At 57.5% G+C, this 27,846-nt stretch overlaps 1 protein-coding gene across 1 annotated transcript in view; it reads right to left on the bottom strand.

Annotated features, from left to right (window-relative positions):
* Positions 1 to 27,846, bottom strand: part of PLXNA1 (plexin A1) — a 116,992-nt gene that overhangs the window by 30,942 nt on the left and 58,204 nt on the right. Inside the window, exons 9-17 of the mRNA XM_086755384.1 lie at positions 21,106 to 21,220; positions 15,209 to 15,409; positions 6,933 to 7,029; positions 6,368 to 6,558; positions 2,967 to 3,118; positions 2,490 to 2,610; positions 2,024 to 2,160; positions 1,292 to 1,459; positions 311 to 404 (exon numbers count right to left, since the gene is read on the bottom strand). Coding sequence (XP_086611510.1) covers positions 311 to 404; positions 1,292 to 1,459; positions 2,024 to 2,160; positions 2,490 to 2,610; positions 2,967 to 3,118; positions 6,368 to 6,558; positions 6,933 to 7,029; positions 15,209 to 15,409; positions 21,106 to 21,220 — 1,276 coding nt within the window. The remainder of the gene's footprint in view (positions 1 to 310; positions 405 to 1,291; positions 1,460 to 2,023; positions 2,161 to 2,489; positions 2,611 to 2,966; positions 3,119 to 6,367; positions 6,559 to 6,932; positions 7,030 to 15,208; positions 15,410 to 21,105; positions 21,221 to 27,846) is intronic.

Here is a 27,846-nt window from a genome sequence, read left to right as displayed (position 1 = left end):
GCGACTCTGGACATGGGGTTTAGACTTAGGATCTCCTGTCCTGTGCTGTTACATCAACAGGCACCACATCCCACCCCAGGGCAGAAAGAGACTGGTGTCTGCAGTGAATGTGTGAGCGGTGGCAGCTGGGAGCTCGCTGGGCATGGGCTCTTTCTGTCACTCTCCTGCAGACATCCCACAAACCTCCCATCAGTTACGCACACTCAAATCTCAATCCCCTCCTGGCAGCACCCGGTCAGAGGCTCTGCAGGGAAATTGCTGCCTTTCTGTTCGTTGTGCTCTGCCCCCAGCCCCACCCGCCACCACTTACATTCTCCCTTTCAGAGCTGCAGTACTTGGCCCGGATCCTGGGCTCTTTGATGGTGGCCAGGTTGGTGCCAGTCACAGTCAGCAGTGTCCCACCACTAGAGATAAGGAGACACTGGGTTAGGAAAGGCAGGTTGGCACTGGATCCCCACTTCTGGAAGGCAAACACCCATTCTCACTAGTTAGACATCTGCCCCAGCCTGGGAGAGCCACAATGTCCCAGGGACCTCTTATCCCACCCAGATGTCACCACGGCTGGTAGGATCTGGCATGCACCACTGCCAAATCATCTCAGCTGACCCAGGGGCCAACTAAAATATATATAAAACCCGCTAATTAACACTAACATCCCACTCTGTGTCCAGATTTGGGATCTGAAGACAGCTCCCAAACTAAAGACCAGACATCTGCAATGGGAAAGCATTCCAAGGAGAAGCAGGTCCCCTGTCACCCCCTTCACCAGCACGCAGCCAACGGGGTGGCAGGGCAGGCTGAGTCCTGCTAGGTTTTCTCCACGTCTTGGTGTTAAAAGCCCCGCGGTCCTGGAGAGCTCGGCCATGCCCCTGGGGAGCTCGCTCCTCATCAGCACCCTGGGGAAGGTTTCCCTTGGCGCTAGCTCTTAATGGATTCCTTCGCCTCCCCTCCAGCCAATTCAAACCTTTTAGAAAAATATGTAAACATTTCAAAAAAACCCCCGATGGGAAATATTTTAATTTTATTTGCCGCTGCCAAATGTCAAGCTGAAATTAAGCAGATCCAAAGCGCTCTCTGCTCTTGCCCCCCCGCCAGGCTGAGTACTGCAGGCCAGGAGTTAGCAGGGCCCCGGTGCCAAGCCATTGCTCACACTCCTCTCGCCACGTCTCTGGAGCACGGCCCAGCGGCTATCACAGCAGCACTGAGATGTACTCATCAGGAAGCGGGGAACTGCGCGGAAAACGGCCCCCTGTGCATCCCACAAGCTCCCTGCGGGCACCCCATGATTCACCTGTTGATGCTCCACTCGGGATCGATCTTCTGGATGGTGGGGTCCTCCGTGTAGTTGTACTTCACCTCAGGGTTGCTCAGCTCTGCCCGGTTGATATTGATGAGGATGGGAGAGCCGCCGGGGGTGTGCCCGGGAGGGGTCCTGCACCGGATCTCGCGGGCGCTTCTCCTGGGGCAGAAACACACAGCCCGTCAGTGCCCAGGCAGGAGGGAGGTAAGGGGGGCCGGGGGCAGCTGATGGTCCCTGAGAGCCCCCTGCCCCAGCCCCTCTCCCCTTCTGAAACTGCTGCTGGGGCAAAGAGAGAAAGGAGGAAAAAAAGAAAAAAAAACAACCAAGAAATGAAACAAAAGGCATCCGGGAAAGGCTGAGCAGCTCCTGAACGTTCCCATTGCGCGGCTGCTGCAAACAGCAGCGATTAGGGCTGATAACCAGTAATTACCGCAGGAAAATATTTAAAGAGCCGCTCCATTATCATCCCTAATCTAAAAATTATCCACTTCATGCCTCAGGGCTTTGTGCTTTTAGAGAAAAATCCCTGTTCCTTGGGCTCTTCCTGCAGCCTCTGATACACAGAGGTTTCAGGGGAAGACACCTCCAGCCGCCTGCAGGGTCTGGCTCCTGGGATCTCTCCTGGCTCCCCAGCATGGGCTCCTGGCTGCTGCTTTATCTGGGGCTCCCGCTGCCTCCGGAGGTGCCTGTCACCCATCCTCCACCACCCTCTGTGCCCCTCACCATGAAAAAGTGCAGGGCCGTCCCCCGATGGTCACGGAGACGTTGCTGCCAGCGTTGAGGTGGCTGCCTTCAATGGCGATCCAGGTGCCACCAGAGAGAGGGCCCCGGGCTGGGACCACACGGGAGAAAGTGGGTGTCTGTCAAAGGAACAGAGTGGCCTTAGTGTTGGACAGGCTGGGGACCAAAACCCGCGTCCCCAGGCAGCCCCAAGCGGGTGACAGGGTCGCAGAGGAGAGGGACATGTGGGACAGGGGCAGGGCACAGTGCTGAGGGCTGGCAATGCCAGCGGGACTGCAGAGGTAGAACAGTGGCAGCCCTGGAGAAATTCAACCAATGTGACCCAACGCCTGCCCAGAGCATCCCCACCTGTCCCCTGGGGAAACAATGACCAATTTTCCAACTCGCGCAGAAACCCACCCAAAACCACCTCCCTCCCACAATGCCAGATCCGCAGCATGAGGCTTACCACGAAAGTGAAGCTCTTGGGAGACACGGCCCGATAGCTCGGTGAGCAGTCACGGATACACACTTCCACCCGTGCCTCGTGGACCTTACTCAAGCTGGCATCTCCGATTTCGCACACAATCCTAAGGGATGTGGGGAAGGAGCCCTCAGTGCCTTGGCACCGAGATGCTCCATAAGCCAGGTGGGGCTGGACTGGTTCAAAAAGGGGCAGATCCAGCACCAAGCAAAGGTTCCAGGTACCAGCAGGGTTCCTGAGAAACTAAAGTGGTGGTTGTTGGCACTGCCAGCCCTGCGAGGAGCTTCCCCAAAGCCTTTGGGCTCCTCCCAGAGTGACCACAACCAGCAGGTACTTCTCTCCCAGTCTGGCTCAGTCAGCCTCACGTCTTCTGCAGCCACAGGCATCATTTGAACACCAGCATCCCTGTTCCCCACCTACCCAGGCAACCTGGAGCGCACCCACCCCTCATCGGGCACTTACTGCTCCGCGCTGATGTACTCGCCCTCGATGGGGACGCACGGCACTTTGCCGACTCGCACGCCCCAGCGAACATCTTCAAACTTCAGGCCCAGGTTCTCGCCGGTGATGGTCAGACGGGTCCCTCCTTGCCTGGGGCCAGTCTCAGGGAACAGCTAGGAGAGAGCACGGCCCATCAGCCGAGGGAGCAGAGCCGCGGGGACACCTTGCTCAGGCAGTGTGTTACTCCCCAAGAAGCAGCAAGGAGCAGATGTGTGATGATAAATGCCAGCCCGTCTGCAAGGAACCCCCAAGAGCAGGAAAGACCTCTCGAATGACAGTCACAACCACAAATCTCTCCAGGAACAAGCCAGGAGATGCCAGATGTGTCCAAGCACAGGGCTGGGATTTGGACACCTGGCTGTAGACAGAGCCACCTCACAGGCGGCAGGGACACGGATGGGAAGGAGACAGGGCAGTGTCAGCCTCGGCTCCAGCTGAGCCAGTGAGGAAGCACATGGATCTGCCTGGCTTTTGGCCAGGTCCCACATACCCAGGGATGAGGTCCTCACATCCAAGATGTCCTCAAAGGAGACAGCATCTCCACCAGGTCCCTGCACACGGCAGACAGGGGGAAAAGAGTTTCTCTCCACTGGCAAACCCTGTGCTGAGGCTGACTGGGAAAGGGAGGGCACCTCGCCCCAGCGCCACGTCTCATTTACCAGGACAATGCTCAACAAAGTGGGCAGGTGTGGCCTGACAGACGGCAGCGGAATGAGGAATGAACGGAGGCACCGGTCCACCCCTGCCTCCAACCAGGCAATTATAGGCAGTTTTATATCAGCACACACCGGCCCCGGAGCCCAGCGCCCACCTGCAGCTCTAACTGGGATGAATGGCAGGGCTGCGTGTCCCAGCTGGGGCTGGGGCCCCGGGGACACCGAGACAGAGCAGGGGAAACAGCAGCTGCAGGCATCAGGTGAGGGAGAGTAACGCAGGCTGGGTCGGTCCGTAGGAAGGCATGTCCTGACCCAGGAAAAGGGACCGTTTTGTTGCAGCAGGTGCTCTCCTCTGCTCGTGCTCTGCAGTGCTGGCAGAGATCTCCTCGAGCACCAGAGGCATCCCTGCCAGCGCTGAGCCCCGTGCCTGGACAGGCTCACACTACGGCCATGCTCGCGCCGTGACCAAGCACGTGCGAGCTCTTTGCATTCCTGGCAAATCTGGGCAGCTGCAACCCTGGGGCCTGAGCCAGCTGGAGCCTCCTCCTCCTCCTCCTCACACGGGGCTCACTCCTGGACATCGCCCCCACAGCGAGGAAAGGCAGACGAGCGGAGGGTGGGAAACGTGCAGCAGTGGACACTGTCCACATCCCCAGCCCCGACGGACAGCACGGAACCAGGGGCTGTTTCTGCACAGCCCCACCGTAGCCACCATTTCTGGGGTTGACTGCTGTCCTCCAGATTCACACCAGGCTGATCACCTTCAGCACGCTCCAACGGGGCAGCCGGTCCTCCCCACGCACAGGCGGCCTGACACACATGGCCCAGGACAGTATCAGAGCTGAGACTAGTGCTGGCTCCTGCTGAGGCAGCCACAAGTCACAATACGTCGTGTAAATACACGGCAACAAAACCCTCCAGGGATGCGAGGAACCGCTATTTGCCTAAACCCAGCTCAGCCCCCGCCCAATTCCGGGATCAGGGCTCATTATGGCCGCTGCAGCCAGCATCGTGTTGGGTCTTCCCCCTAAATCGAGCTCTGTCGAAGCGGCTGGCAAGAAGCGGCTGTTTGTTTGGTGTTTCTAAACGAGTGTTAAAAGCTGCTCCATCGTGTTTGATTCCTCCTCCTCCACGGCAAAGCTGACAAGGGCCACGCGTTCGGGGAGAAATGAGCCCGGGAATGAAATGACATCGTTGGCCGCCCAGCGCAGGGAGGTCACAGCTAAACAAGGCACACGGGAGGAGGGAGTTGGTGAGGAGAGCGGGAGCTGCTCAAGCCTCCCCTCTCCCCATCCACCTCCAAACCCCCAGCCCCGACAAACCCTGCCGCTTTTCCGCTAATTGGTTTCACAGGGTCCCTTTTACATCAACAAATGGCTCTGGTGGGCACAGGCAGTGGGCTCGCTCCCAGCTCCAGCAGCCGCAGCAGGGCCAGGAGTGGCCAAGGCTGAGGGGTTTCCCCTTCCCAGGGGAAGGGATATCGCTCTGAGGGTCACAGCCAGCACTGGGCAGGACTTTGCCAAGGTTTGGAAGGGGCTTATCCCCACAGCCCAACAGTTGGGCTGCCGGAGGAGCATCACACCAACAGCTACGCACATCCACACCGACTGCCAGCTCCCAGGGCACTAACGCAGAGCTGCACCAAGGTTGAGCGCACCTGCTAACAGATCTGATTCTGCTCCACCTGCAATTACTGCAAAATTTCCTAATGATTCAGGGAAGGAGAGTTGCTACCAAGGCTTGGATGCCATCAGCTGCCGGGAAGGTGCTGTGGGAGGTGCATGTGTGGATGCCTGCAGCCCTGGCCACGCAAGCAAAAGAGGACAGGGAACAGCCTACAGCAAGGCCACCCTGGGCACGGCCCGGCCACTGTGGTCTCCACTCCCACCATCCCCAGGGGTCCAGCTTTGGGAAGTTCAGCCTGAGCATGGTAGGAAGCCAAAGGAGCCCTGCAGCCCCACACACAACAGCAGACCTCTTTGTAGGGGTAGGGATGCAGGCTCTGGGGCTTGACCCCACTCCCCCACAAACAGATCCCTTCTCCTGCCAGCACTCCACCAGTCCCAGGCAACTCTCCGCAGTCAGGAGACGTGCCCGGTGCGGGGGCACCCCCCTCTCCCCGTGCAGCTGCCACCCAGCACACCGCAGCGCTGGCACCCTGCGAGAGGCAGGCGGTGCAGGGAAAAGGCACCACTCTCATTTCCAGGTTCCATCAGATAAGACACTGAAACCCAAACAGATCAGATCCCGTGCTAAGACTCCGGTAATTAACACCAGCAAGGCCCAGCCAGCTGCAGGTAAACAGAAGGTATCCAGCAGAAATACCCTCCTCGTGCACTCGGAGCCTGGCCCGACGGGCGCATGAACATTAATTTATGCAGTCTTATTAAGCAAAGGTCATAAAAGCTGTCAGAGAAGTGGGATGATGACCAACTACTGGCCCGAGCAAGCACGGCGACATGAGGAGGAGCAACCTGGAGCTGTGGTTTTCCCGGGATCCTCCGGTCACATGCAAGAGTGGTGGGAAAGCCCAGTGCAAGGGGGTGGCAGAGAGAGGATTTTACCCTTCGAAATGAAAGTGGCAACAAGAGATGCTCAGTCCTAAACAACTAGATTTGGCTGCTGTGCGGTGCCATCAGAGTGTCCCATCCCCATCTTCCACCTCCCATCCTGGTCCCCCGGCACCACCCGTCCATCCCCATGTACCTTGGTGATCTTGGGCTCGGTGCAGCGGCTGTTGCCACTGCTGGCATGCATCCAGCTGCTCTCGTAGGCCAGGCAGTGCTGCCGCAGCGAGCAGCGCCTCTCCGACACACACCAGCCGCACTCGAAGCGTGGGTCGGCCTTGAGGCACAAACCGCAGCTCTCCCGCAGGGCCGAGCACTTGTACAGGTGGGCTGCAATGGCAGGAGGAGCGCAGCGGTCAGCACGGTCCCCTCAGTCCACGGGCACGGGGGTTTGGGAAAAAGGGCACTCGCTCTCACCCCCTTCCCACTGCATGCATGCCACCAGCTCTTGGGGGGACAAACTCTCATGGGCAGGAGGCACCAGTACCATGGATTCAATCCTGAGGTAGAGCTCTGGGCTCTCTCCCAAAGCTTTCTGGAGAAGAGTCTCTTGTTTAGAAACTCATCTGATCGATGCAGCTGGAGCATCGCTCCCTCCTCCAAGGCACTGGTGCAAACTGCAGTCAGGGCTGGGGAGAGGGGTGGGCTGGGGAGAGGGGTGGGCACCAGGCTGCTTTTCCACCCCCATCCCATCCCTCACTCACCTTGGATGTTCTGGGGGTTGTCAATGACAAAGTTCCCGTTCCAGACCACGGACAAGTTGACCGGTAGGTCGCTGATGTCATTCCCTTCGTAAAAATACTGCAGGAGGGGACAGAAGGAGGCAGAGTCCATTAATCGACAAGGTGAAATGCCCAGTGAGTGGCACGGAGAGGCCACGTAACCCCGTTAACATGGATGTCTGCCATCAACCCAGAGGAGAGGGATGGAGAGCTGGTTCAGAGTCGCTGGCTATGAACAGAAAGTCTAACAGCCACCGGTCAGAGCATTGGACGCAACACATACAAACCAGTAAGTTGGACCAGCAAAAAAAGGTAAATAAACAAAACAGAGAATCTCTAAATAGACCCGAAAGCCAAGTAACTCAAAGGTCCGAAGCTACTGCTGCTGGAAGAGGAGGAAACAGACGGTGTTTCTGCAGCACACGCACCTCTCCCCGCCAGGCCTGCTCCCAAGCCCACACCATGCTCGACCGCCGGCTGCACCTCACTCCAGGACATCATCACCATCCTAATCCCCTGAGCTCCCATGTACAGAGGTGTCACCAAGGGATCCCACCCCCCAGCTCCACAGGACCCCAAACTCAGATCCCAGCACCGGCCGCTATCCAGACATACCCATCTCCGTTGCTCCTTCCAGGCTGGGCAGTGCCTTCTCTCCACCCAAACCCCTCTCCTCTGCCTCAACACCCGAGCCCCAGTCCCGGCAGCCCCATCAATATTCTCCGCACAGCCTCTGCACGCAGGCGGAGAGGTTTAATCGATACAGAGGCAGGAAGGCAGTCGGAACCGTCCCTGACAGCTAATGACCTCCTTCGGCAAGAGATTCCCCGCTCCTCGCCCGAGAAAATGACAGGCGTGTCAGGAGAGATTAAATGAATGATTCATGGGTTGCTGGAGTTTGTTAGGGAGCGGCGGACGCGCTGGCAGCAGCTCACCCGACTACGGGCTGGCTGCAGCCCTGCCACCACCTCCAGCCAGCCCGAGCGTCACCTTTTGCAGCCCTGGTGCCATACCCAGAGGAGGTGGCCTCAGCATCTCCTCCAGCACTGCTCCAGCTGCTGCCCCACAGAGCACATTTGTCCCCTGCCAGCACCACGGACCACGCCGGTGGGTCTGCTCTGCTTGAACAGGAGGCAGGGAAGTGGCCCATGAAGGGAGCCAGCATGCTGTGGTGGCTATGGGAAGCAAGAGACACTTGGGTCCTTCTCACCTCACCACCAAAGCTGGTCCCTTCCGTGCTGAGTCTCTCCCAGCCAGGCAGCACCACACACACACCAAAATGGGGCACACATCCCATGGGAGATATGGCTACAGCAACGCATCCCTCCCACCACCCTACAAGGTGCAAATGAGAGGCCAAGCCTGGTCCTCCATTACACCTCCACAGCTTTTGGCTAGTGGCCCTATGTCCAGGGGCCACCTCACCCAAACGCAGAGTAAAAGACCCCAAAACGCAGCCCTCCCTGGGGAGGAAGGCTGCTGCTGATCAACTGTATGCAGCAGTTGTAAGGCACAAGACATTCAGCTGCAAACTCAACCCTCTATTGAGTGTCCAACAGCTCCATCACCACCTCCCCTCTACAGGAAAAGCTCCATTACCACTCACCACCACCACCACAAAGCCTCTCAGACACAGCACTTCTCGCAGTGTTTGCCTGCAGGACCTTCAGCCACATCTCCACCACGTACCATCTACAACCATCAGCAATATTCCCATCACCAGGCCTGGGAAGATGGAACCAGAACCAGGCTGGGAGTCGAGATCTGTTCACCTTCCCCTCTCCTACACTCACCCAAGGACATCCCCAAGAGGACCATGATGGGGAGCCAACCAGGCCCACGGCAGTGAGCAGAGACCATTCCCTGATAGTAGGAGGGAGCACGTGCTGGGGAGGGTGGTGGCAGTGCCGGAGCAGAATTCAGCTGTGACGAGCCACGTGGCAGCGTAAGTGAAATTGGCATTTTCAATTTGTACTCTGACATGTCTCATTTGGGGCCCTGGCATCTCGGGAAGGCATCCAGCCTGCAGCTGTCCAAAACACTTATTTGCATCTCTCTGCCCCGGCTGCTTTTGGAAATTAGTTCTTCTGGGACGTGGGCTGGAGGAAGAATAGGGGGAGAGGGAGGGAGAGCATTAACTCTTCATGCACCAGTCTCGAGACAGCAACAGGGCAATGGCACAAGAGATGGTGTCCCTCTGGGAAAGGACACCATGCTGAGGATGTTGAGTTTGCCAGGGCGTGGAGCTGGAGCAGACAGCGGGGAGCAGCCGGCAGCGCAGGACTGTGCCGAGGGAAGCGACGGGCAGGAGCAGGAGTCATCACCCTTGCTGCCGTTCAGAGCATGGGATCAGCAAGGGAACACAGATATCAGTGAAAAACGTGTCCTCAGCATCTGCGTGTCCATCAGTAGCCTCTCACCTGCCCTGCAGAGATGGGCAGCGGGCCTGCGGCTTGAATACCATTACTGGTCCCTGTAGGATGCTGGAGCTGGAGTCATGGCTCGGCTGCCCACAGGAAGCCAGCAGGTCCCATCACGCTGGCTCCTCCCTGCTTCTAGCTAACACAGTGCTAAACATCCACTAAACATTTAACAGTTATTAACTTCCCAGTTAATCAATCACTCTGGCTGGCAGTGATCTGGGAGGGGAGGGGAGGCCAGGGTGGGTGTGAGCGGCGGAACACACCTACCCAGGCAGCCCTGCTATCAGACCGCCCTTCGCTCTACGAAGGTGCCAGGGACGCTCCAGCTGTGCCGCAGGATGATGCAGCACAGTGGCTGCCTCGAGGTCGAGTTATGGGAAAGGGACGGTTGCTCTGGGAGCAAAAAACAACAGGCACAGCCCTGAAAGCAAACCAACAGCACCCAAAAGAGAAGCGTGCTCACGCGGCATGGTCCACAGAAGGGGATGGGAGAAAAGATGTCATCGAGTGAGTCAGCAACAGAGATGTGAGCTGCTTCGCTCCCTACCTAATGCGGCCAGCCTTTTCAGTCCTTGCTGGAAAAGCCTACAAGGCCAGCGGGGAAGAGCCAATGGAGGGCATACCGGCCCCACCAACCTGGATACAGCTATTCCCAGCAAGGTCTCCTTCTGCAAGGACATGGGTCAGGCGAGAGAACTCCTCATCAAGCCTTTTCAAGGCTCTTCACCCAAAACTGATCTCAGGCATCTTCCCAAGTAACAGCCAACAATCTCATATGCTTCCCACAGCTCCAACTCTCATGCCCACCCCACCCCACTGTGGGGGATGCCCACTGGCGCAGTATGCTGTGAGGGCCCTGGGTGCTACCTCCCCTGAAGGTCTCACGTTTGGTTCTAGCAAGCCCACTGCTCACCCACTGGTTACCAGCAATGGGCACCGAGAGCCACCCAGCTCCCCTTGGGGTGATGGATTCCTCCAAGAAGGTGCCTCCAGGGAGCCACGCTCCCAGGGGACAGAGCCGCAACTGGCGAGGGGGAAATTCCAAATCTGGGGGTGGACTGCACTGAGATGCACTTTGAGATGTTGAGATGCTCCTGCAAGCTCCATGCCAACTAGCCAAAAGCACTAGCCCTTCCCAGCCCAGATGAGGCAGGGCGGCCCCCACGGCCATCACATCCCTCACCCTGCTCCAGCCACAGCCTGCACAACCCAACACGTCGGGGAAGGGAAGGACCCCGCTCCCCGAGGAAGTCAGCAGAGAGGCTGCTCGTCTACCCTCTGCGAGCAAACCCACACATCCAAACTTCCCTTGCAACCCTCCTCCCTCTCACATGCACCATCCCCCTGGGCTGCATTTCTGGAGGAGCGCTCCGGCTGCAGCTGTGTCCTATTTTTCTGTAGTTGATGACCTCAACTCCTTCCCCGCACTACAGGGATGGCAGTAATGTACATCGCGTCTCGCCAGCGCTCAACTGCAATTCATCATTATTTTATCTGCTGGAATTTAATTGGATCCTATCAAACTCTCCTGATACTCCCTTTTCACTTTAAACACTGCTGCAGGAAAGATAAATGTAGGCACCGCTAGGACAGAGAGCACGGCTTTGTTGGGGAATGGTGCCGGGGTTGCGGGCTCCAATCCTGCTTCCCTCTCCGTGGCTGGTTAATTAGAGATACGCATACTGGGGGTGTGCGGCGCTCAGAACAGGGCATGTGTGTATGATTTATGTTCCTCTATAAATACACCCTAGGTCTAGTAAAATACCGTCATCCGCACAACAGCACAACTTGACGGTAAGGCTTGGCCTCTGATTCTGGATGTCCTTTTGCTCTTTTCACATAAATCTCCTCCTTTCCTCCCCCATCACACACAAGCTTCTTTGCCTGGATTCCTCCTGCCCGAAATTCAGCAAGGTGTGAGTGAGAACCCGAGACCCTACGAATACATCAGAGCAACACCCAGGCTCCACCACAATTAAAAAATACCCAGAAAACACAAATCTACCAGGTCTTGCCTGCCTTCTCAGCATCTATGCTTGCGTCTGTGCACCCCAGCCTCAGCATCCATGCTGGATACCACTCGCGTGCCCACCCCACCAGCCCGGCTTGTTCCGTACCCACAGCACTTTATCACAGGGATAAGCCACTCCCAGACAAACATCCCAACCCAAGCCCCGCCGGAGGGGAGCGACCTCCGGAGCCACAGCTGAAATGGGTGGGTAGGGTGGGCTGCCATGCCGGGGCGGGGGTGGATCAGCAAGGAAAGAGCCGAAAGGGTGACAGGGAGGTGACACAGCTGCTCCTCGCCACGCCGGGCTTTGGTTAAAAGGAAAGGGAAATAATTGAGGCGTGAGGCTTAATTTAAAGTGCTGAGATGGCAAACTCAAACGCTCGTGGAAAGGAGATCAGGGGTTCTTCCTATATTTACATTTAAAGGGAAAGAGCAGCTCTGGGCCTATTTCAGCCCTGAGAGGAACATTCCGAAGAGAAAACACCAAACCCTCGGCAGCGAGTAACACCTGTAGCCATTTTGCCAAGGCCAGGACTAAATCAGACAAAGTCCAGTGTTACAACCAGCAGTACGGATTCGCGGCGGCAGTACTTTCCAACAGCAAAAACCCTTTCTTTTTTGCAGCAATCAGGGTGAGCCCTCTTGAGGGACAGCAGATGGGAAAGAACAGACAAAGGCAAGGATGCTCGGAGAACAAAACTCAGGCACTACCTGCACGCATTACGACAGGTGACCACTTCTCCATCCTCTGCTGCAAGAAGCAAGCCTGGAAACATCCACCTCCAGAAGATTTAAAGTGACCAATTAACCAAAAAAAAATAGTTTACTGGCAAATAATTGATTTTCTTAATTAGGCTTTTCTTTTCTTTTTGCTTCTTTACAGAGCATGCGGAAAACCTTCAGGGTTGCATTCCTTTTGAACAGCTGAAAGAGACCGAAGCGAGAAGGTTTTTTCTGCTTCTTTTTTTTTGCCGAGATGCATGGGGAACACCAGGCCTGGTCTCCCTTGAGTTTGCAGAAGATCTATTGGGTGTCTCAAATGATGTTTATAGTCAACACTCAAACCTTAATGAATGGTCTGCTGAATATTTAACCAAGATGTCCTTTCTTCAAAGTGCTAACAAGTCATTGGAGTTTGACAAGCACTAAACCTAAACAAAAGACAAAGAGTTTTAAGCGGGTTTGACTTATTATCCCTGCCATTCACCCTGGATTCAGGAAAGCATCCCTAATTCCACAGAGTAATTAGCCTCTTGTTTAGATCCCATAGAACTCCTGGAAACAAAGTGTGTTTAGATGCATTCCCGAGGGAAAGACATCCATTCCTCACTTGCTGGCTGGGAGGATGTCATCCTTCCCCTATTTCTGCACTCAGTGTCCTCCACACCAGGCAAGACCCAAAATCCTAACCCAAAGGATGAATCGCAATGGAAGAAGCAGGTGGGTCACGGGTGGGCGACTGCGCGGGAGCCTGAAGCGCTATCAACCAGCCAGATGGACTGCAAAGGGAGTAGACAAGCATCACAGAAGTGTGAATCTGAATCCCCCACACCATAAAGCAAGCTGGCTAAATGCCCTCAAACGTTAAAGCTGGCGAGCAGACCCTGAAAGCAAGACAGCTTCTTTCAAGCCAAAACACTCTTCTTTCTTCTGTGAAGTCATTCTGCTCCCAAAAAGCAAGTCTCCTGCCTGAGACCGCAGCCCCACAGAGCTGCTGCCGCCCACTCCCTTGCCCACACAGCCTGAAACACTTCCCACACGCTCTCTGGCCGATTTGCTTTGCTTTCCGGGCGTCCCTGGCAATTTTCAGGTCAAATGTCCACCACTGTCAGCCCAGGAGAAGGTGTCACTCACCTCAGCTCTGCATGGGAACCGTGTGGCAGGCAGGCACACCTCAAGCAATCGCATCCCTTTGGACAAGAGCTGCAGAGGCCATGCAGCTCGTGACACTGGTGCTGGCAGCACAGCACCTCTTGGAAAACAAAGGCCTCTCCCTCCTGCCTTGCAAATTGAAACTTACTGGGGAGAAATGAGTCCAAATTATTCAGACCTCCTCTCCCGAGCCCCACCTCCATTAGGTAACGGCTCCGCTCTGGCGCAGGCACCTTTCCCCTGAGAGCCCCCAGGAGACATCAGGCTGCAGCTGCCAGCACCATGCAGCCACACTGCTTCTCTGTAAGGAGCATCCCGCAGCACACGCCGTCCCAAACTGCTTCTGAATGAGCTGAGCCAAACCGCACACTAAAGAACGGGGCGAGATGGGTCTGCCAGCTGCAGGCAGAGGAGACCTGACAGGAGGCTGGGCTGGCCGAAGGGCTCTGGCCAGGCAGGGGCTCACAAGATGTCCCCAGAAAGCTGGGGACCAGCAAATCACCATGAGGGATGAAGGTCTGTGAGCCAGTATCTGCTTCTCCCACGGACTCCCGTGGCCTGGGTGCTGATGCAGCATTGTGAGCGTCACCAACACTGGGAACCAGCAGCCAAATCAGCTCTGCTGAGTAGTGCTCAGCCTGGCTTCTTCTCTTCCCCAAACGCAGAAGCAAGATGACAAACCTCTGCTTAAGCCGCCTCACTAACGGCTTCCCGCAGCAGAGCCCCACAGACACCGCTCTGGTCCTGCGCATCCCCGGAGCTCGCGCTTTGTGCCGCTGCCTGCCTTCACCTCCAGGACACACACAGACCCACCAGTAGCTCAGGACGGGGAGCATTTCTGCTCCTCACAAACTCCATGTCACCAAAAAAGAGCCCCAGTAGCACAGCACCCCCCCCCGGCACCGCTGCCCAGAGCAGGGGGCAGCCACTCAGGATGCCGAAAAGCCCCGCAGCCCCGTGAGCGCAGGAGGAGGGAGGGAGCCAGGGATCCCCTTCAATGGCCTCTAAATGTCACTTGTGCCACCAAAGGACAAGGGAGCTGGGATCAGCGCTGGTGTTAGGCTGCAAATGAGCTTTCACAGTGTGACTGATGGAAAACAAATTTTTAAAGGATTAAATGGGAGGGAGAAGGGAGGGCCGGCTCCACGCGGGTGAGCACAGGTCGGTGCAGAGCCCAGCGGGGAAGCCGAGGAGCTGAGCAACAACGGCTCCCAGCGGGGCTGTTAACACCCTGAGTGGGTTTGGTGCTCCCCGCATGGGACTGCCAGGCAGCACGGGGCACACATGGAGAGGCTGCAAAACACCCTCGCGCTTGGGGACATGGCAATCAGAGAGGGCAGAGCAGGCAGAGCTGCCTGCAGGAGAGGGATTAAGTGACAGAGCTGCAGGGAGCGAGGACAGAGAGGCACCAGCAGGGCCGGGATGGAGGGCGGGCAGAGGGATGAGGTGGCTCCCGGTTGGAGCTGGGGATGGACAGGGGCTGCAGAAAGGCTCATGGGGCTGGCAGGCACGGCTGCACATGGGGAAGTGTGCGCAGCAGGATGCAGAGGTGTTAGCTCAATCCCGCCTGTAAAGCGGGACGGCTTGGTGTCAGGGGGAAGCAAGAGCAGGCAGAGACGAGGGGGAGGCAAGGCTCTGACATATCCGGGACAGCTGGCTCCAGGCCAGGCAACTTTCTTCAGCTTTCCAAAGCCAATTTCCTTGGAAGTACTCCTAAAACCTGGCGGCTCCCCCGGGGCTGCTCTGGCATTGATCCCAACCGGAACGACCCTGGAGCAGCAGCCTCCCTGCACACCTGGGTTGAGCAGAGGGGAGTCCACCCAGCACCCCACAAGCACCTGAAACTCCCCAGTTACCTGCCCAAGGGAGACCAAACCCAACCATGCAATGAGCTGGGAAGCTCCCAGGGCAGGGAGGAATGAGCAAGCCCGCAAACGAAGTCGCGCACTCACCGAGGTGTTCTGGCACTGGATGCTGGTGCTGTTGAAGCGCAGGGCAGTGACGCGGGTGGTGCTGCCGGGGATGTGGAAGATGCACTCATAGTTGCGCTGGCCGGACTGCGGCTGGGGCAGGTTCTTGGCTGTCAGGGTGATGGGTTTCACCACACCCACAGGGATGTAGATCTGGGTGGAGGGCAGGATCTGGGGACAGTCCTGCAAGGGGAGCAAGGGGTAGTGGATGAGAGGGGAACACCGTGCAGCCTCCCTCAGCAGCCCCAAGACCCTCCCTTGGCTGGCAGGCTGGGCAACGCACTGTGAAAAGACCACCCTGAGCACACGCTTGAGTAAATCTTTGTGTGCGGCCAACCTAAACCATTATCTCATGGTTGCTCTGGCCAAAGCCCTGAAGACAGAAAAGGAGAACAGAGAGGAATGGGGCAGCAGGACAGTGAGGCATTTTCCACAGCTCAGGTTGATCCAGGCAGGAGGTGGGGCGGGAATTCAGCTATGGCACCTGCAACCTGGCACTGCAAACAGCAGCACACACTTGGGTGAAATGACTGGTAACAAGATGGGCTCTAATTCTGTCATTGCAGTCAGTAGGTTTCAGAGTTAACGCCCACTGGGCTGTGCATTGTCAGGCTACCCTCTCAGCCATCCTATTTCCCTTACAGCCCCCTTCTTTCACAAGTGCATAGAAAAGCCTTTTCCCCTTTGACACTGCAATGTGCTTCTGCAGTGTTGCAGAGAAACCGCTCTGCAGTGAATTTTGCTGCCGCTGCTTCTATCCACAGCCAGCTTGAAGCAGTGTCACTCCAAGCAGCCTGGCTGCAGGCTGCCCAGAAGACAGTGGCTCCAGTAAGGGGACAGGATGAGTCCAAGCCAGGGAGGAAGGCAAGGGCAGGGGGTTCGGCACCACTGTACCAGCCTCCCGCGATCCCTGGGGAAGGAGCCGTCGGGAGGGCAAAAGACTCGGCTTTTAACTCGGCTTTTAATAGCTGCTGGCTCCCAGCTGCTCCAGGGAAGCCAATGAGCCTTGTGTGCAAAGCACAGGGGAGCAGGAGGGAGCAAAAATAAATGAGCTCAGGCAGCAAAACAGCTCCGCAGCCCCGGCAAGTGCCACTTCGGCAACAACAGCCTGATGCAATCGCTCACTGGCCTTGCCGAGCCGGGCAGAAGTCTCGCACCTACGGCAGCAACTCCTGGCAGTGTTGGCTTGAAATAAAATCAAGGGGGAATAAGGTGAAACAAGCTGCTCCGAAAACAGCAACGGCAGAGCAGCGCTGGGGACGGACGCAGCTGCCCCACTGCCCTCACAAGGCCACGGCACGGCTGCGGAGGCAGCTCTCGCCCCAAGGCCACCGGCAGCCACATGTGCCCAGCGCTGCCCAGCTGCCTCCTGCCGCCCCGCAGCGAGCCGGGCTGGACCCTGCGCAGCACTGGGCTTCGTCTCAGTCTGTAGGAATAATCCAACTTTCAAACAACACAGAGAAATGAACAAGAAATTGTTTCATTTAGCAAACATAGACAGAAAACCCCAACTCGTTTTACCCTATGTTTCCTGTTCTTCGCAAGCCTGTATTCCCCAAAAGCGCAATTTTTAAGGGAAAAAACTATTTATCCCCAAAATGTACTAAACAAAACGAAAGCAGAGAGGAATAGTGGCGCCAACCCCAGCTCAGAGATGGTGACGGGGCTGGGACAGTCTGGGGACCTTGGCACTGCTCCGCCACCTCCCTGCTTCTTACTGGGGCTTCCCCTCTGCAAAGCGGGGTGAAGTTGCCCCCCCTTTCAGAATCAGCTCAGGGCTCACAGTGGGGTGACCCTGCATGTCTGCTGCTATTTATAACGAATGGCCCCTGTCGCTGCAAGGCAGCTGCTCCCCGTCAGCTCCCAGTTCAGAAGCACTGATGGAGAGAGATGTCCCCGCCTGCTTGATCCCCCTCTGCATTGCAGGGTGACCCCACAGGCAACGTACGCCTTCCCTGCGGGACATGCACACATTCGGTGAGAATTAGCTCCCAGATCGCTCTCCAACAATTTCATCTCCTCATTTTTCCATAATTATTGCTGCCAGCCCGGCCGGGGAAGGGGTAAGTCCATGCCACCCCAGCTGGGCTCATCAGGGATGCTCACAGGAGCGGTGCCCGGGGAGCGCAGTGGGTATGTGCATCCCTCTCCCTGCACAGGCAGGCAGGCAGCTCGCTCGTTTTGCTGACTCGCAGTTTGAGCCGAGTCCCCCTGCGACGTCACATGCTCCGCATCTGCCGGCAGAAGTGTCTCATCCAGCAAAAATGTCAGCCTGCGCCCAAACAGGAAGCACCTGGTGCTGGTGGGCGCCCGGGGTGCCCGGAGGGGTGGGGGCACCGGGACAACTCATTTCCCCTACAAGCAATTCCAAACACTGACAAAACTCACCCCAGCACTGCCCAGCGCCTACATCCCGTGGGAATGCTCTGCACAGCCTATGGAGCTCCCCATCCTGCCAAAAACAGCTCCCAGCAGCAGGGAGCTACAAAGGGAAAGGATGAGCAGAAAAGCAAGACCCTGACAGACACACTCCCAAACATCGCACAACTCAGATTTTCTCCATTAAAACTCTTTTTCTAGCTGGATGAGAACCTGACAAGGGTACCCAGGTGGAACGGCTTTAGAGTGACGCTGTAAACGCTGCAGTTTGGGTTTCTCTGGCAGCTCCCAGCTCCAGCTGCAAGGTTGTGCCATCAGCATCGATGGGGATGAAGGCAATCTGCGGCTGGGCTTGGCCCTGGCTTTTGAGGTCCCTCACAAAGTCCTCAGCCATTCCCGCTGCTGAGGAATGAAGAACAAACACAAGCTGAACCTGCTTAGCTCCTGCCAACAACCCGTGTTCCTGCCCTGCCACCCCCCCAGAAATCCATGCAAACATCCCCAGCATGCCCAAGACAGAGGGCCATGGGTCACGCTTGGTATTTTCCTGCCAAAAAGTCACTTTCCCACTCCCAGAGAGAAACAAAAGCCACCACCTGTGCTGCAGGTGCCAGTGGGAACCAGCAGAGATGGAGTTAAGTGCTGCCATTAACCCCCGTCCCTGCCTCTCCTGACCAGTGCCCACCACACTCCAAGACAGACAGATCAAATCCTGCTTAAAATAACCCTCCCCGTTAGACATCCTCCCACGGAGAGGATGGGGCTGGATGTCTCCCGTGAACTCAACCAGCGGTGCCATGGGCTGGCACCGAGTCCCCCCACTCACCATGCAGCCCAGCTGGGGACCAGGGTGGCCGGGGATGGGGACAGGATGTCTCATCGATGTCTCATCCCAGCCCGGACACGCAGCCCACAGCAGCAGCCGGTCTGAGGGTGTCTCGCCATCCCCGCCGGGAACTGCTGAGGCCACACCAACGTGCAAACAGGCTGAGCTGGTCACTCCAAACCTCAAGCCAGGCACCACTCCAGGTCCCAGTGTGGCCAAAAGGTCTCCTGGGAGACAGCCTGCCCGTGCTCAGGAGTGACAGGAACTCCCAAGCAGCCGGCCCGTGGGAGAGCTGCACGCGTCCCAGAAACAATACCCCTGGAGGGTACAGCCAGATGCTTTTGGGTTCGGCTGGCAAGGAAGGGGGAAGAGCCCAGCAGCCTCCCCATGCTCTCGGCGAGGGGAACGGGCAGACGAGAGCTGCCAGGCTCCAGTGGTCTGGACACCACAAGTCCCATTTGCAGAAGCAACGCCAGGGCTGGCTGGAAGTGTGACCTCAAGAGCAGGCTTCCGGGATGCCTGGGGCAGGCTGACCCCTCACCAGATTTCCTCAGGGCACAAGCTGGGACAAAATAGCTTTTTCAAACCTTTTCACACTACCGAATATCCCCTTGTGTGGGGCTGTTGGGCTGGACTCACTCTGGCCCACGCATCACACTCCAGCACCCATGAGCACCGTGCAACCCCCTTGCACTCGACGATACCTCCAGGGAGGTGAGGGATGGTGCCAGAGCCCAGAGTTTGGCCATTTGGTGGAAGGGGCGGTGGAAAGTCATTGCTGCATCGTCCAAGAGGCACGGACCGCTGGCAGCAGGGCCACGGCACAGCCCAGGCAGCTGCAGGCCGCCCGGCAGCACGGGGCAGGAGGGGCTGTTTGACGAGCAGAGTCTCATTCCCAGCATTTGCCTGTTGCCGCGCAGAAACGACAAGCGCCAGCCCCGCCTGCCTATGCGTGGGAGCGATGGTTGGGCTTTTCCAGCTCTCCTGATGCACCTGACTGAGAGGTGGCTTCATTCAGCTCCACGCTTGGAGTAAGGATCACAATAAGAGCCCAGCACAGCCCTGTGCAGGGACACCACCATCTTCTGCCATGGAGGCCCCAAACTGGGGAGCACCCAAGTATGAGACCCAGGCACATCTCTTTGCAGGCTGCAAAGCCCAAATGTTCCCCCATAGACACAGTACCTCTCCCGGGAGAGGCAGCAGGACCAAGGCCTCCGGCTTTCCACAGGGATATGGTGGGTCAGCCTTAACTGGCCACCGAGAACCCACCTGAGCTCTACAGAGTGGCTCGGTGGGCACCTGGCATCCAGCCAAGGTCACCCCACCCAGAAAGCCAGGGAGCCCGGCAGGGCTCAGCCCCTGTACGCGCGAAGATGCTCCTCCATCCATCCCGTCCCAGGCACAAAAGCAATGGTGTTGCTGGTGGCTGGGCAATGGTTGAGCAATGGCCCAGCTCTACTGTCCTCTCCTGGAGGGCTCAAGCTCAGATGCAGGGGAGGAGGAAGGGGAAAAAATTAACTGGAGCGTCTTGGCTGCAGATGAAGCCAGGAGTCCACAGGTTGTCACGAAGGACAAGAGTAGACCTCAGAAGACACAAATTACAGGGGATGGAGATTCACGGCTCCTCCCGAGCAGGGAGATGCTGAGGCAGGTGGCTTCTCAGTGTCAGCCAGGACGGCAAAGACCTTGAGGGACATCTCAGCTGCTTGCCTTCACACATGGTCTGTGAAGCGGAGACAAGCCTTTCTTGTTTGCCTCTGCTCCTGGGGACCAGTCCTGGCCTGGAAGGCTGATGGCACACAAGCTCTGCTGGATCTCTGAGGCCAAACTTTATCCGAGATGATCTGGGCAAACGATTTCTCCAGGCCAACACCCATTTGAGCCATTCCTGTGACGACAGCACATGGCTTTGCTCCCAACAGCAACCATCAGGCAGCAGGACCCTTCCTACTGGGCACCTGCACAGGAGACTGGAAAGCCTCTCAACTGCAGACTCCTTCCAGAACCGAGACAGGGACAGCGGAGAAACTCTCTTCCCCAAAACATTCCCTTCTGGACTCGAATCAGCATTTACTGTACAGCCAGCGGCCACTCCAGACCCAACCCAAACAGCCAGCGATGCCAGCACAGGTTGGGGATGCCAGGACCTCCTGCAAGTGCACTGCCAGCAACAGGTTTCCCCGGCGGGTGGCACGGATGCTGCAGAAGACAAACCCCCGCAAAAGAACATGTTTCTTAGCAAAGCATTTGAGACGAAGAAGGCGTGAGGTGCAGCAAAATGGTTTGTTTTACGGATTTCAGCCTTCCCCTCTCTGAAAACAAGTTGTTCTGCAATGACAGTTTAAGCTTGCTCCGTTCAAAAACATCAAAGGAAAACGCTTTAGCGCCTCTGACTTTGTTTTTCCCTTCATTCAGCCTAAAGTGCTCTCAGCTGCGCCCGGCCTCCCAAGCAGCCTCTCCGCAGCGGCACTCCCCAGCTGACACAGCCTCTCCCCACCGCACGCAGTCCCGGCAGCACTTCCCACTCCTCCATCACTGCTTCCCAGGCAGCCCCAGCACCCTAGGCGTGGTGGTGGGAAAGGTTTCCAGAGCCGTTTTCCCTCTTCCCATAGGACAGGGGGCCACAATAGGACTGGGACAGGAGAGATGGAGCCAGCTCGCGTCGCCTTACCTCGGAGAGCTTGACGCGTCCCTCCAGGAAGGAGCAGTCGGCAGCGTTGTGGGTGCAGATGTGGCGGTACTTGCACCAGTGGCAAGGGAAGGAGCCGTTCACGCAGGACAGGCAGCTACAGAGAGAGAGAAGAGGGCAGCGTTAGGGCACCAGCGAGGCAGGGTTCATCAGGGCACTTCTCAGGATGCTGCTGTGGGACAGCAGCCATGGGTGAGCCTGTATCTCACGCGTGGGGCGCAGGCTGTGCGACGGCAGGCTGGTGGAGATGTCTGCACACCCTGGACCCCCAGGCTTTGCTCACAGCAGGGCGAGGGGAAACGGCCTTCCCGGCACCGCAGGGTTTGTGCCACAGCCAGGCCAGCCACGCTCCCTCCTCCGCTTGGCAAGCTGACCCTGCCTGCCCTGCTCCTGGGGTGGGGCCGAGCTCCAGACTTTGGGAGCTTTATTTGGATTCGCTGAAAGCGGATTTTAGCGAGAGGCGGCAGAATGAGGGCTCTGCAACACAGGGAAACAGGGGAGAAAGGACCAGATAACTGCATGCTCTTTGAGAGGAAAATTATAACTGGCGAAAGGTTGGGTCAGATTAACATTTCGGGACTGTAGCGCCTTTCAGCCGCTCACAATAGGTTGTGTGTGACCCAGTCCCTCGGCCCCCCTCATCCTCAGCCCTCCACGGCCGCGCGTGCGTGCGTGTGTGTGTTTCCACCGCTCCCTCCAGCCCACGACGCTTCTGCCTCTCTCCCCAGCCTCTTCTCCGGGCTCTTTGTGCGCTGGGATCGCATGTGCCCCCCTCTCCTGGGGGCTGTGCTTGGGCACCTGGGCAGGCCAGGGGCCCCGTGCTCTGCTCTGCTCTGCGCCCCTCTTCCCAAAAAAAAGAGCCTCAGGGACCTGGTGCCTCTTCCCCATGCAGGCGGGGGGACACAGAGTCCCCTCCTCATGCAAGCATCCACACGAGCGGCACCCCAACAGCCTGTCCGCTTGCTAAGCCCCCCCCAAAAGCACACTCTCCAGGCAGAACAAGGCATCCCTGTTTGCCCGCACAGGGGATCCCATGGAGCCCCCCAGCTGGAAGGCAGCTTTAGGGGCCCTCGCCCCGCGCAGATGGAAGGGGCTGAGCCCTCCCCATCACGCTGTCCTGGGGCAGCGGAGAGGTCCCGCATTAATCCAGTGAGCCTTCACAGGGCACGTCTGCACCAGGCACGTCCCGTGCAGCCCAAGCTGCCCTCCCAAGAAGGAGATGGGACAGCTGCTGAGGTATAAGCTCAAAGGTAAGAAAAATAATCAACCTGGCTTAAAAAAAAAAAAATTAAAAACAAAGGAAAAAAAAGAAAAAGAGTGAAAAAAAAAAGCAGTGGCACTGTTTTTCTCCCTAGAAGGCTGATACCTGCTCTCACTGATTTGAGCACAAACAGGATCAGGCTCAAAGCAATTATATTTAAACAAAGGCAGGCTCTTCCCTGAGCACAGCTCTGGCAGGAGGCAGGCAGCCCTGCCCAGCCTGATCCCCCGCCTAAAACACACGCTACCCCTCTGCCTCTGCTCCTGGGGAAACAACGGGGAAAACACAGCATCGCTGATCCCTGTGCGAGGCAGCAGAAAGAAAACCTTCCTGGAGAGAGGGATCCTCAGGTGGCAGGGCCTGGCACGCCGCGTCCCTTGCCCTGTGGCAGACTTGTCACTTGGGAGGCGTGGGGACGGCGGGAGGGAGCCTCCGCAGCGCAGGGCACGGGCAGCGCAGGATGCAAACGCACACCCAGGGCTTCGCAGGGCCACCGCGCTCTGCCCGCCCTGGGGTTTCACACACCATTACATATACAGCAAGAGCTTCCCAAATCCATGCTCACACACTAAGGAAATATTTAATTAAGCTGCTTGCAAAGGAGGCTGGAAGTCATTTCCATGTTTCGCTCACATTTTCACTTCCAAATGAACAGCCCTTTTAGCTTTACCCACAAATATGCTAATTGAGATGCTCCTTATGCAAATATATGCAATTTTATTTCAGCTGCAGAGATTCAACTTAAAAGCAGAGCGTAGCCTCCTATCTCTGGTTGCTTTGATGGAGGAAGGCGCAGAGGGTGGGGGGAGCAGGGGACACAAACAAAGCGAAAAGAGGGCTCCTGCCCTCCCGATAAGGGCTCAAGCAGCAGCCGGTGGGTAGGCAAATGCAAGATGCAGAGGCAGCCGGGCAGGGAAAGCACGGGTTAATCCTCATGGAAGTAGAGCAACCACAGGAAGGTCACGTAAGAGAGGAGCGTGGGCCAAGCGGTAGCAAGCCGTGCACTGGGGCATCCCCACCAGCCCTCCCATGAAATCAGCCCTCCACAAAGGAGAGATTTTCCAGCCACCGGGTCTTTCAGGGTCTGCAAAAAGATTCCCCAGTCCCCCCTCTCACCACGTCGTGAGGCACCTCAAAGCAGGCGGGTGAAGCACCCGGCACAGTCCTGCCCCAGGCACCCTGGCCCCCAGAGCTGCAGCTCCGCTCTGCAGTTCTTCAGAATCAAAGCCAAATCTTGGCTATTTCGGGACCCTCCTCACCTGAGGGTCTCCTTTGCTATTTAACTTCAGTGGGCCCCAGCTGATCTCCTGGTCTCCACTTGCCAAAGGACCTAAAGCATTTCAGGTTATCCTCCACATACTCCCCGAGGTGCAGGGATGCCCCCCTCCTACTTCAGCCCTCCCTGCTGCCTCTAACTTCACTGAGCCACTTCTAAAGCCCCATCCCCAGAGATGGGTTTCACACTCTCCCTTCTGCTGAGGGTCTCCATCTGCCATAAGGACTTCAAACGCCTTCATAAGAGCACTCACCACCACACACCTCGCTCCACAGCATCTCTGCTGCATTCAGATCCTGCCCGGGTCAGCAGCCCCAAGCTGGCCACAGACTCTGTAAAGTGGCGAGCAAGTCAGTGCCCAGATGCCAGTAACATGGTGAAACCCCATATTTCCAGCCTGTCTCAGTCCTGCCGGCCTCGGCACGTCTGTTTGACCCCTCCAGCTCCCGGCAAGGCTCCCCAAAACCCAGGGCAGGAGCCAAGGCAGGGCTCCCCAGCTGCAAGTCAGGCTAGGTGGCATGGCCGGGGCTGCATCCCCGGCATTGTCCGCGTGCTGCGGCTGTCTGTTCCCGGCACAGGAGCAGGTTGCTCGGCAGCATGATGCCATCTGTGCCGTCTTTCTCCTTCCCACGGTCAGGCACTCCTCCCTCATCACTTCTTGCCTAGGAGGCTTTCATCACTCCTGATAATTAGGAGGCTCTCCTTCATGTGTTGAAGTCCCCCCCGCCCCCCTTCCCTGAAGTGTGCCAAGAGTGCGAGAAGCCCAGCCAGGCAGAAGAATGAGGCTGGGGGTGCAGCACAGACATGGACCCACAGCCTGCTCCCCATTCACCTCCTGCCCAGTCCTACCAGGGGTCAGGCAGAGAAGCCCAGGCTCGGCAGGGGGAAGGGGGTCAGACTCACTGGCGATGCTCCCTTCCCTCCCAACGTCCTCGTGCAAGAGCAGGGGCTCCAACCTCAGACCCGCATTTCAGGATCACTCTGTGCCAAGAGTGCCCCATCCCAAAACAAGTCCAGGCTTGCAGGACAGCTCTGCTCACCTCTGTTTCCACCAGCACCGTGGGGAGCCGGAGCCTCCCCACAGCCTCCGCGCTTGCCCCCAGCTCACTACACAATTGGGTCAAGACGTCCTGACGCTGCTCCCCTCCACTCTCCAAACCAATCGCAAACTCGCTGAGGCCATGCTAGGGAAACATGCGACACAGCTGCAGAAAAGCGGCGGCATGGAGAGGGTGGCAGGATGGCAAAGGAGCATCTCAGAGCCGCATCTCCAGGGCGGGTGCAGGACCACAAGCACTGCCGCTGGACGAGCCCAGACCCAGTGGTGGCATCAGGGGACCAGCTCCTCCCCAGGCACAAGGGCAGCTCTGCAGAAGGCAGCTCTGGCCAGCACAGCACAGTCGCAGCTGTCTCCACGCCTGATCCAAAGTGATACCACAGCTGATGGGAAGCATGGGAAGTTGGCGGTGCTGGATCCGGATTCCTCACTCACTCCCGCCCTTCCCCTGCTCCCAGCCCCAGGCCTGCCACGTGCCCGAAGGAGCCCAAACCTCTTCAGCGCACTGAGCAGGGAAGGTAGAAAACAAAACCAGCATCGGCAGGGGTGTGATAAGCCTGAGTAGCAAACGTGAGAGGGACAGGGGGTGCAAGTGTTGCACACACATGTGCACACACACACACACACACAGGCTATTTCCACGGAGCAGGGCGTTCCTGGAGGAAGGACATGGAGCGATGGGCAGGGAGGAGGGATGGGGACCAAGAGCAGACAGGGCAGGGGAGGTCCATAGAGAAGGGAGACTCTAAACACGGCACTGATGGAAGCAGCATCTGCGCACGCACAGCACAGCCTGAGCCTGCCTGTGAGCCCCCCGACTGCTCCCCAGACCCACCCCGGGCAAGGAGGAGGCATCCTTAGCGAACACTCAGCCACAGCACAGCCTGCATCTGGAGCAGCAGCTGTCAGTGGTGCGGGGCTGAACTGCAGTGCTTTGGGCTTTATATCCATCTCCCTGCCCCAGGGATGGGGAAATCCTGAAGAGCAGCAGGAACAGATGGTCAGTGCCCCTGCACGGACCGATGGGCAGCCCTGCCCCTCCCCAACCGGTGCCCAGACCCAAAGCCAGGAGAGGGGCAGGGTGGGAGATCAGCTCTCACCTCCCTCCATCCCTGCCCATCTCAATCCGTTTCTGCCCCTCCTCTCACACCAGCCCGAGGCTTTTCTGTCCGTGCTGGGTTTTGCCAAGAGCCTTACTCACAGGGCAGGGGCTGGGCACACAGACCTGCTGCAGGGTGGTCCCCAGGCATCCACCATCACGCTGGCTGGAGGATGAAGGATCAGGCCCTGGTTTTTAAGGTAATTCACTCAAAAACCCTCAGCTGCCTCCCCTCACTGGTACACCAGGCTGTACCAGTCCTCCTCATTCACAACAAACATGACATAAACCAGGTTATCCCAAGCAGTCTCTGGGGCCATCCTACAGGATTTTCCACCTGCCCCAGCCCAGGAATACACAGGGATCTGTTACTGCCTCGCAGCTCAGCCGTGCTAACTCAGATACACTCACTCAACTGCTTGCAGCCATCTGTCCATGCCTTCGAAAGGAAAGCATCTGTAAGCATCTGGACACGAGAAACGCTGGGCCAGCAGAGAAGCAGCCACGCCATGTGTGGGCAGCTCGGAGGTGCGGACAGCCCGGGACATGGCCAGCAGCGAGGAGCCCACGGGTGCCACCAGGTGCCTCAGCCATCAGAGCAGCCCAGACCTCCTCCCAGTCCCTGGGGCCATGCATTAAAGTCCCATTTACTTAATGGAGGCTTACAGGAAAAGCCTGACCTGTGGGACAGGGCCACGGAAGAGTCATAATTCTCCAGCCAGGAGGAGTCAGAGCCGCTTGGCATGTGTGCCCCTTGCTCCAGCCTCAGAGAAATTCAGCATCCTGCAGCTGATGGGACCCGGGTCCCTGCAGTGAGGCACAACTGTGAGGCCGGCAGCATCGTGACCACCTCCCGGACAGGAGACACAGTGTGGGCGAGCACCAGCAGCAGCAGGTTTTCATGCTGCTCGTGGGGCATAAGACCCACTGACACATGATTTTCCCCCTTCCCTTGTGCCATCGTCTGGATTTTTGACTCCACATTGCAATGGCTGGTCACGCCGGTGGAGAGTCTGGTGATACACAGGGCACTCCGGTGCTCAAAAAAACAGCAGCACTGCAAAACCTACCCACAGTATTGAAGGAAACATCAACGGTTCTCATCATCTTCTCTGTCCCCCTCCAATTGCCAGCCCTCTCCTTGCAGCCACGCTCTCCGAAAAGCCAAACCACAACAGGATTTATGGACCAGAGTTTCCAGAGGAGAAACCCAGAGAGAAAACATGGAAATAGTGGGAAGAAATACATCTTGGTATTCCCTGGAATTGCTCGCTGGCTTTCCGGGAGGATTCCCCACTCGCCCACCTCTCCGACAAGCGCAGGCTCTGCCAGAGGTAGGCAGGGAGCCTGGTGTTACATCTTTATCTTGAAAAGGGACTCATTTCCCCACGAATGCTTTGAAGAGGGAGTTTAACGCTGACAAAGACGACCTCAACATCTGGCCGCGCACGCGCTGGACACGGGCTGATTCATCAGACGATCAAAGGCGCCAAGTGGTCTTTAAATGCCTGCACTTGATCGATGTCCCACAGGAAATCCCCAAGGGAACCCACCCTGGTCCCTGCCATGGCATTTTCCATCTCGTCCTCCACCACAGGAGTGAGTGTCCCTCCCCAGGAGCTGCAGGCGAGCTTGCACAGACAGTCCTGCTTCCCATCATGGGCCGGCAGCCACCCTCAGCCACGCAAGTCTCCCTTTGCAAGAAACCCATTTTTCTGCATCGACCTCCAGATTTCCACTCCCCCATTCAATGCGTCTGCCGCAGCTTAGCCGGAAACATCCCCCACCTGACACACCAAGCCTTCACAAGCAAGATGCCCAAAAGATGCCACTCCCTGGAAATGCCTGACTGAGCCCCACAGGAGCCCCGTGGCTGCCGGCGTGTGGTAAATCAAGCTGGGACCCCCAGAAGCTTGCCAGGTGACCCTGCTGGAGCAGGGAATGGAGCCCCAGAGAGGGTGCGAGTCCCAGACCAGGGCTCTCAGGGACCCTGCACGGAGAACTACCCCAGAAGTCAATGACGGGACAGT

Source organism: Chlamydotis macqueenii, chromosome 10 (genome assembly GCF_036417535.1).
Source record: "Chlamydotis macqueenii isolate bChlMac1 chromosome 10, bChlMac1.mat, whole genome shotgun sequence".
Classification (NCBI taxonomy): Eukaryota; Metazoa; Chordata; class Aves; order Otidiformes; family Otididae; genus Chlamydotis; species Chlamydotis macqueenii.
The sequence above is the reverse complement of the archived record's forward strand: the minus strand, read 5'-3'. Positions and strand labels throughout refer to the sequence as shown.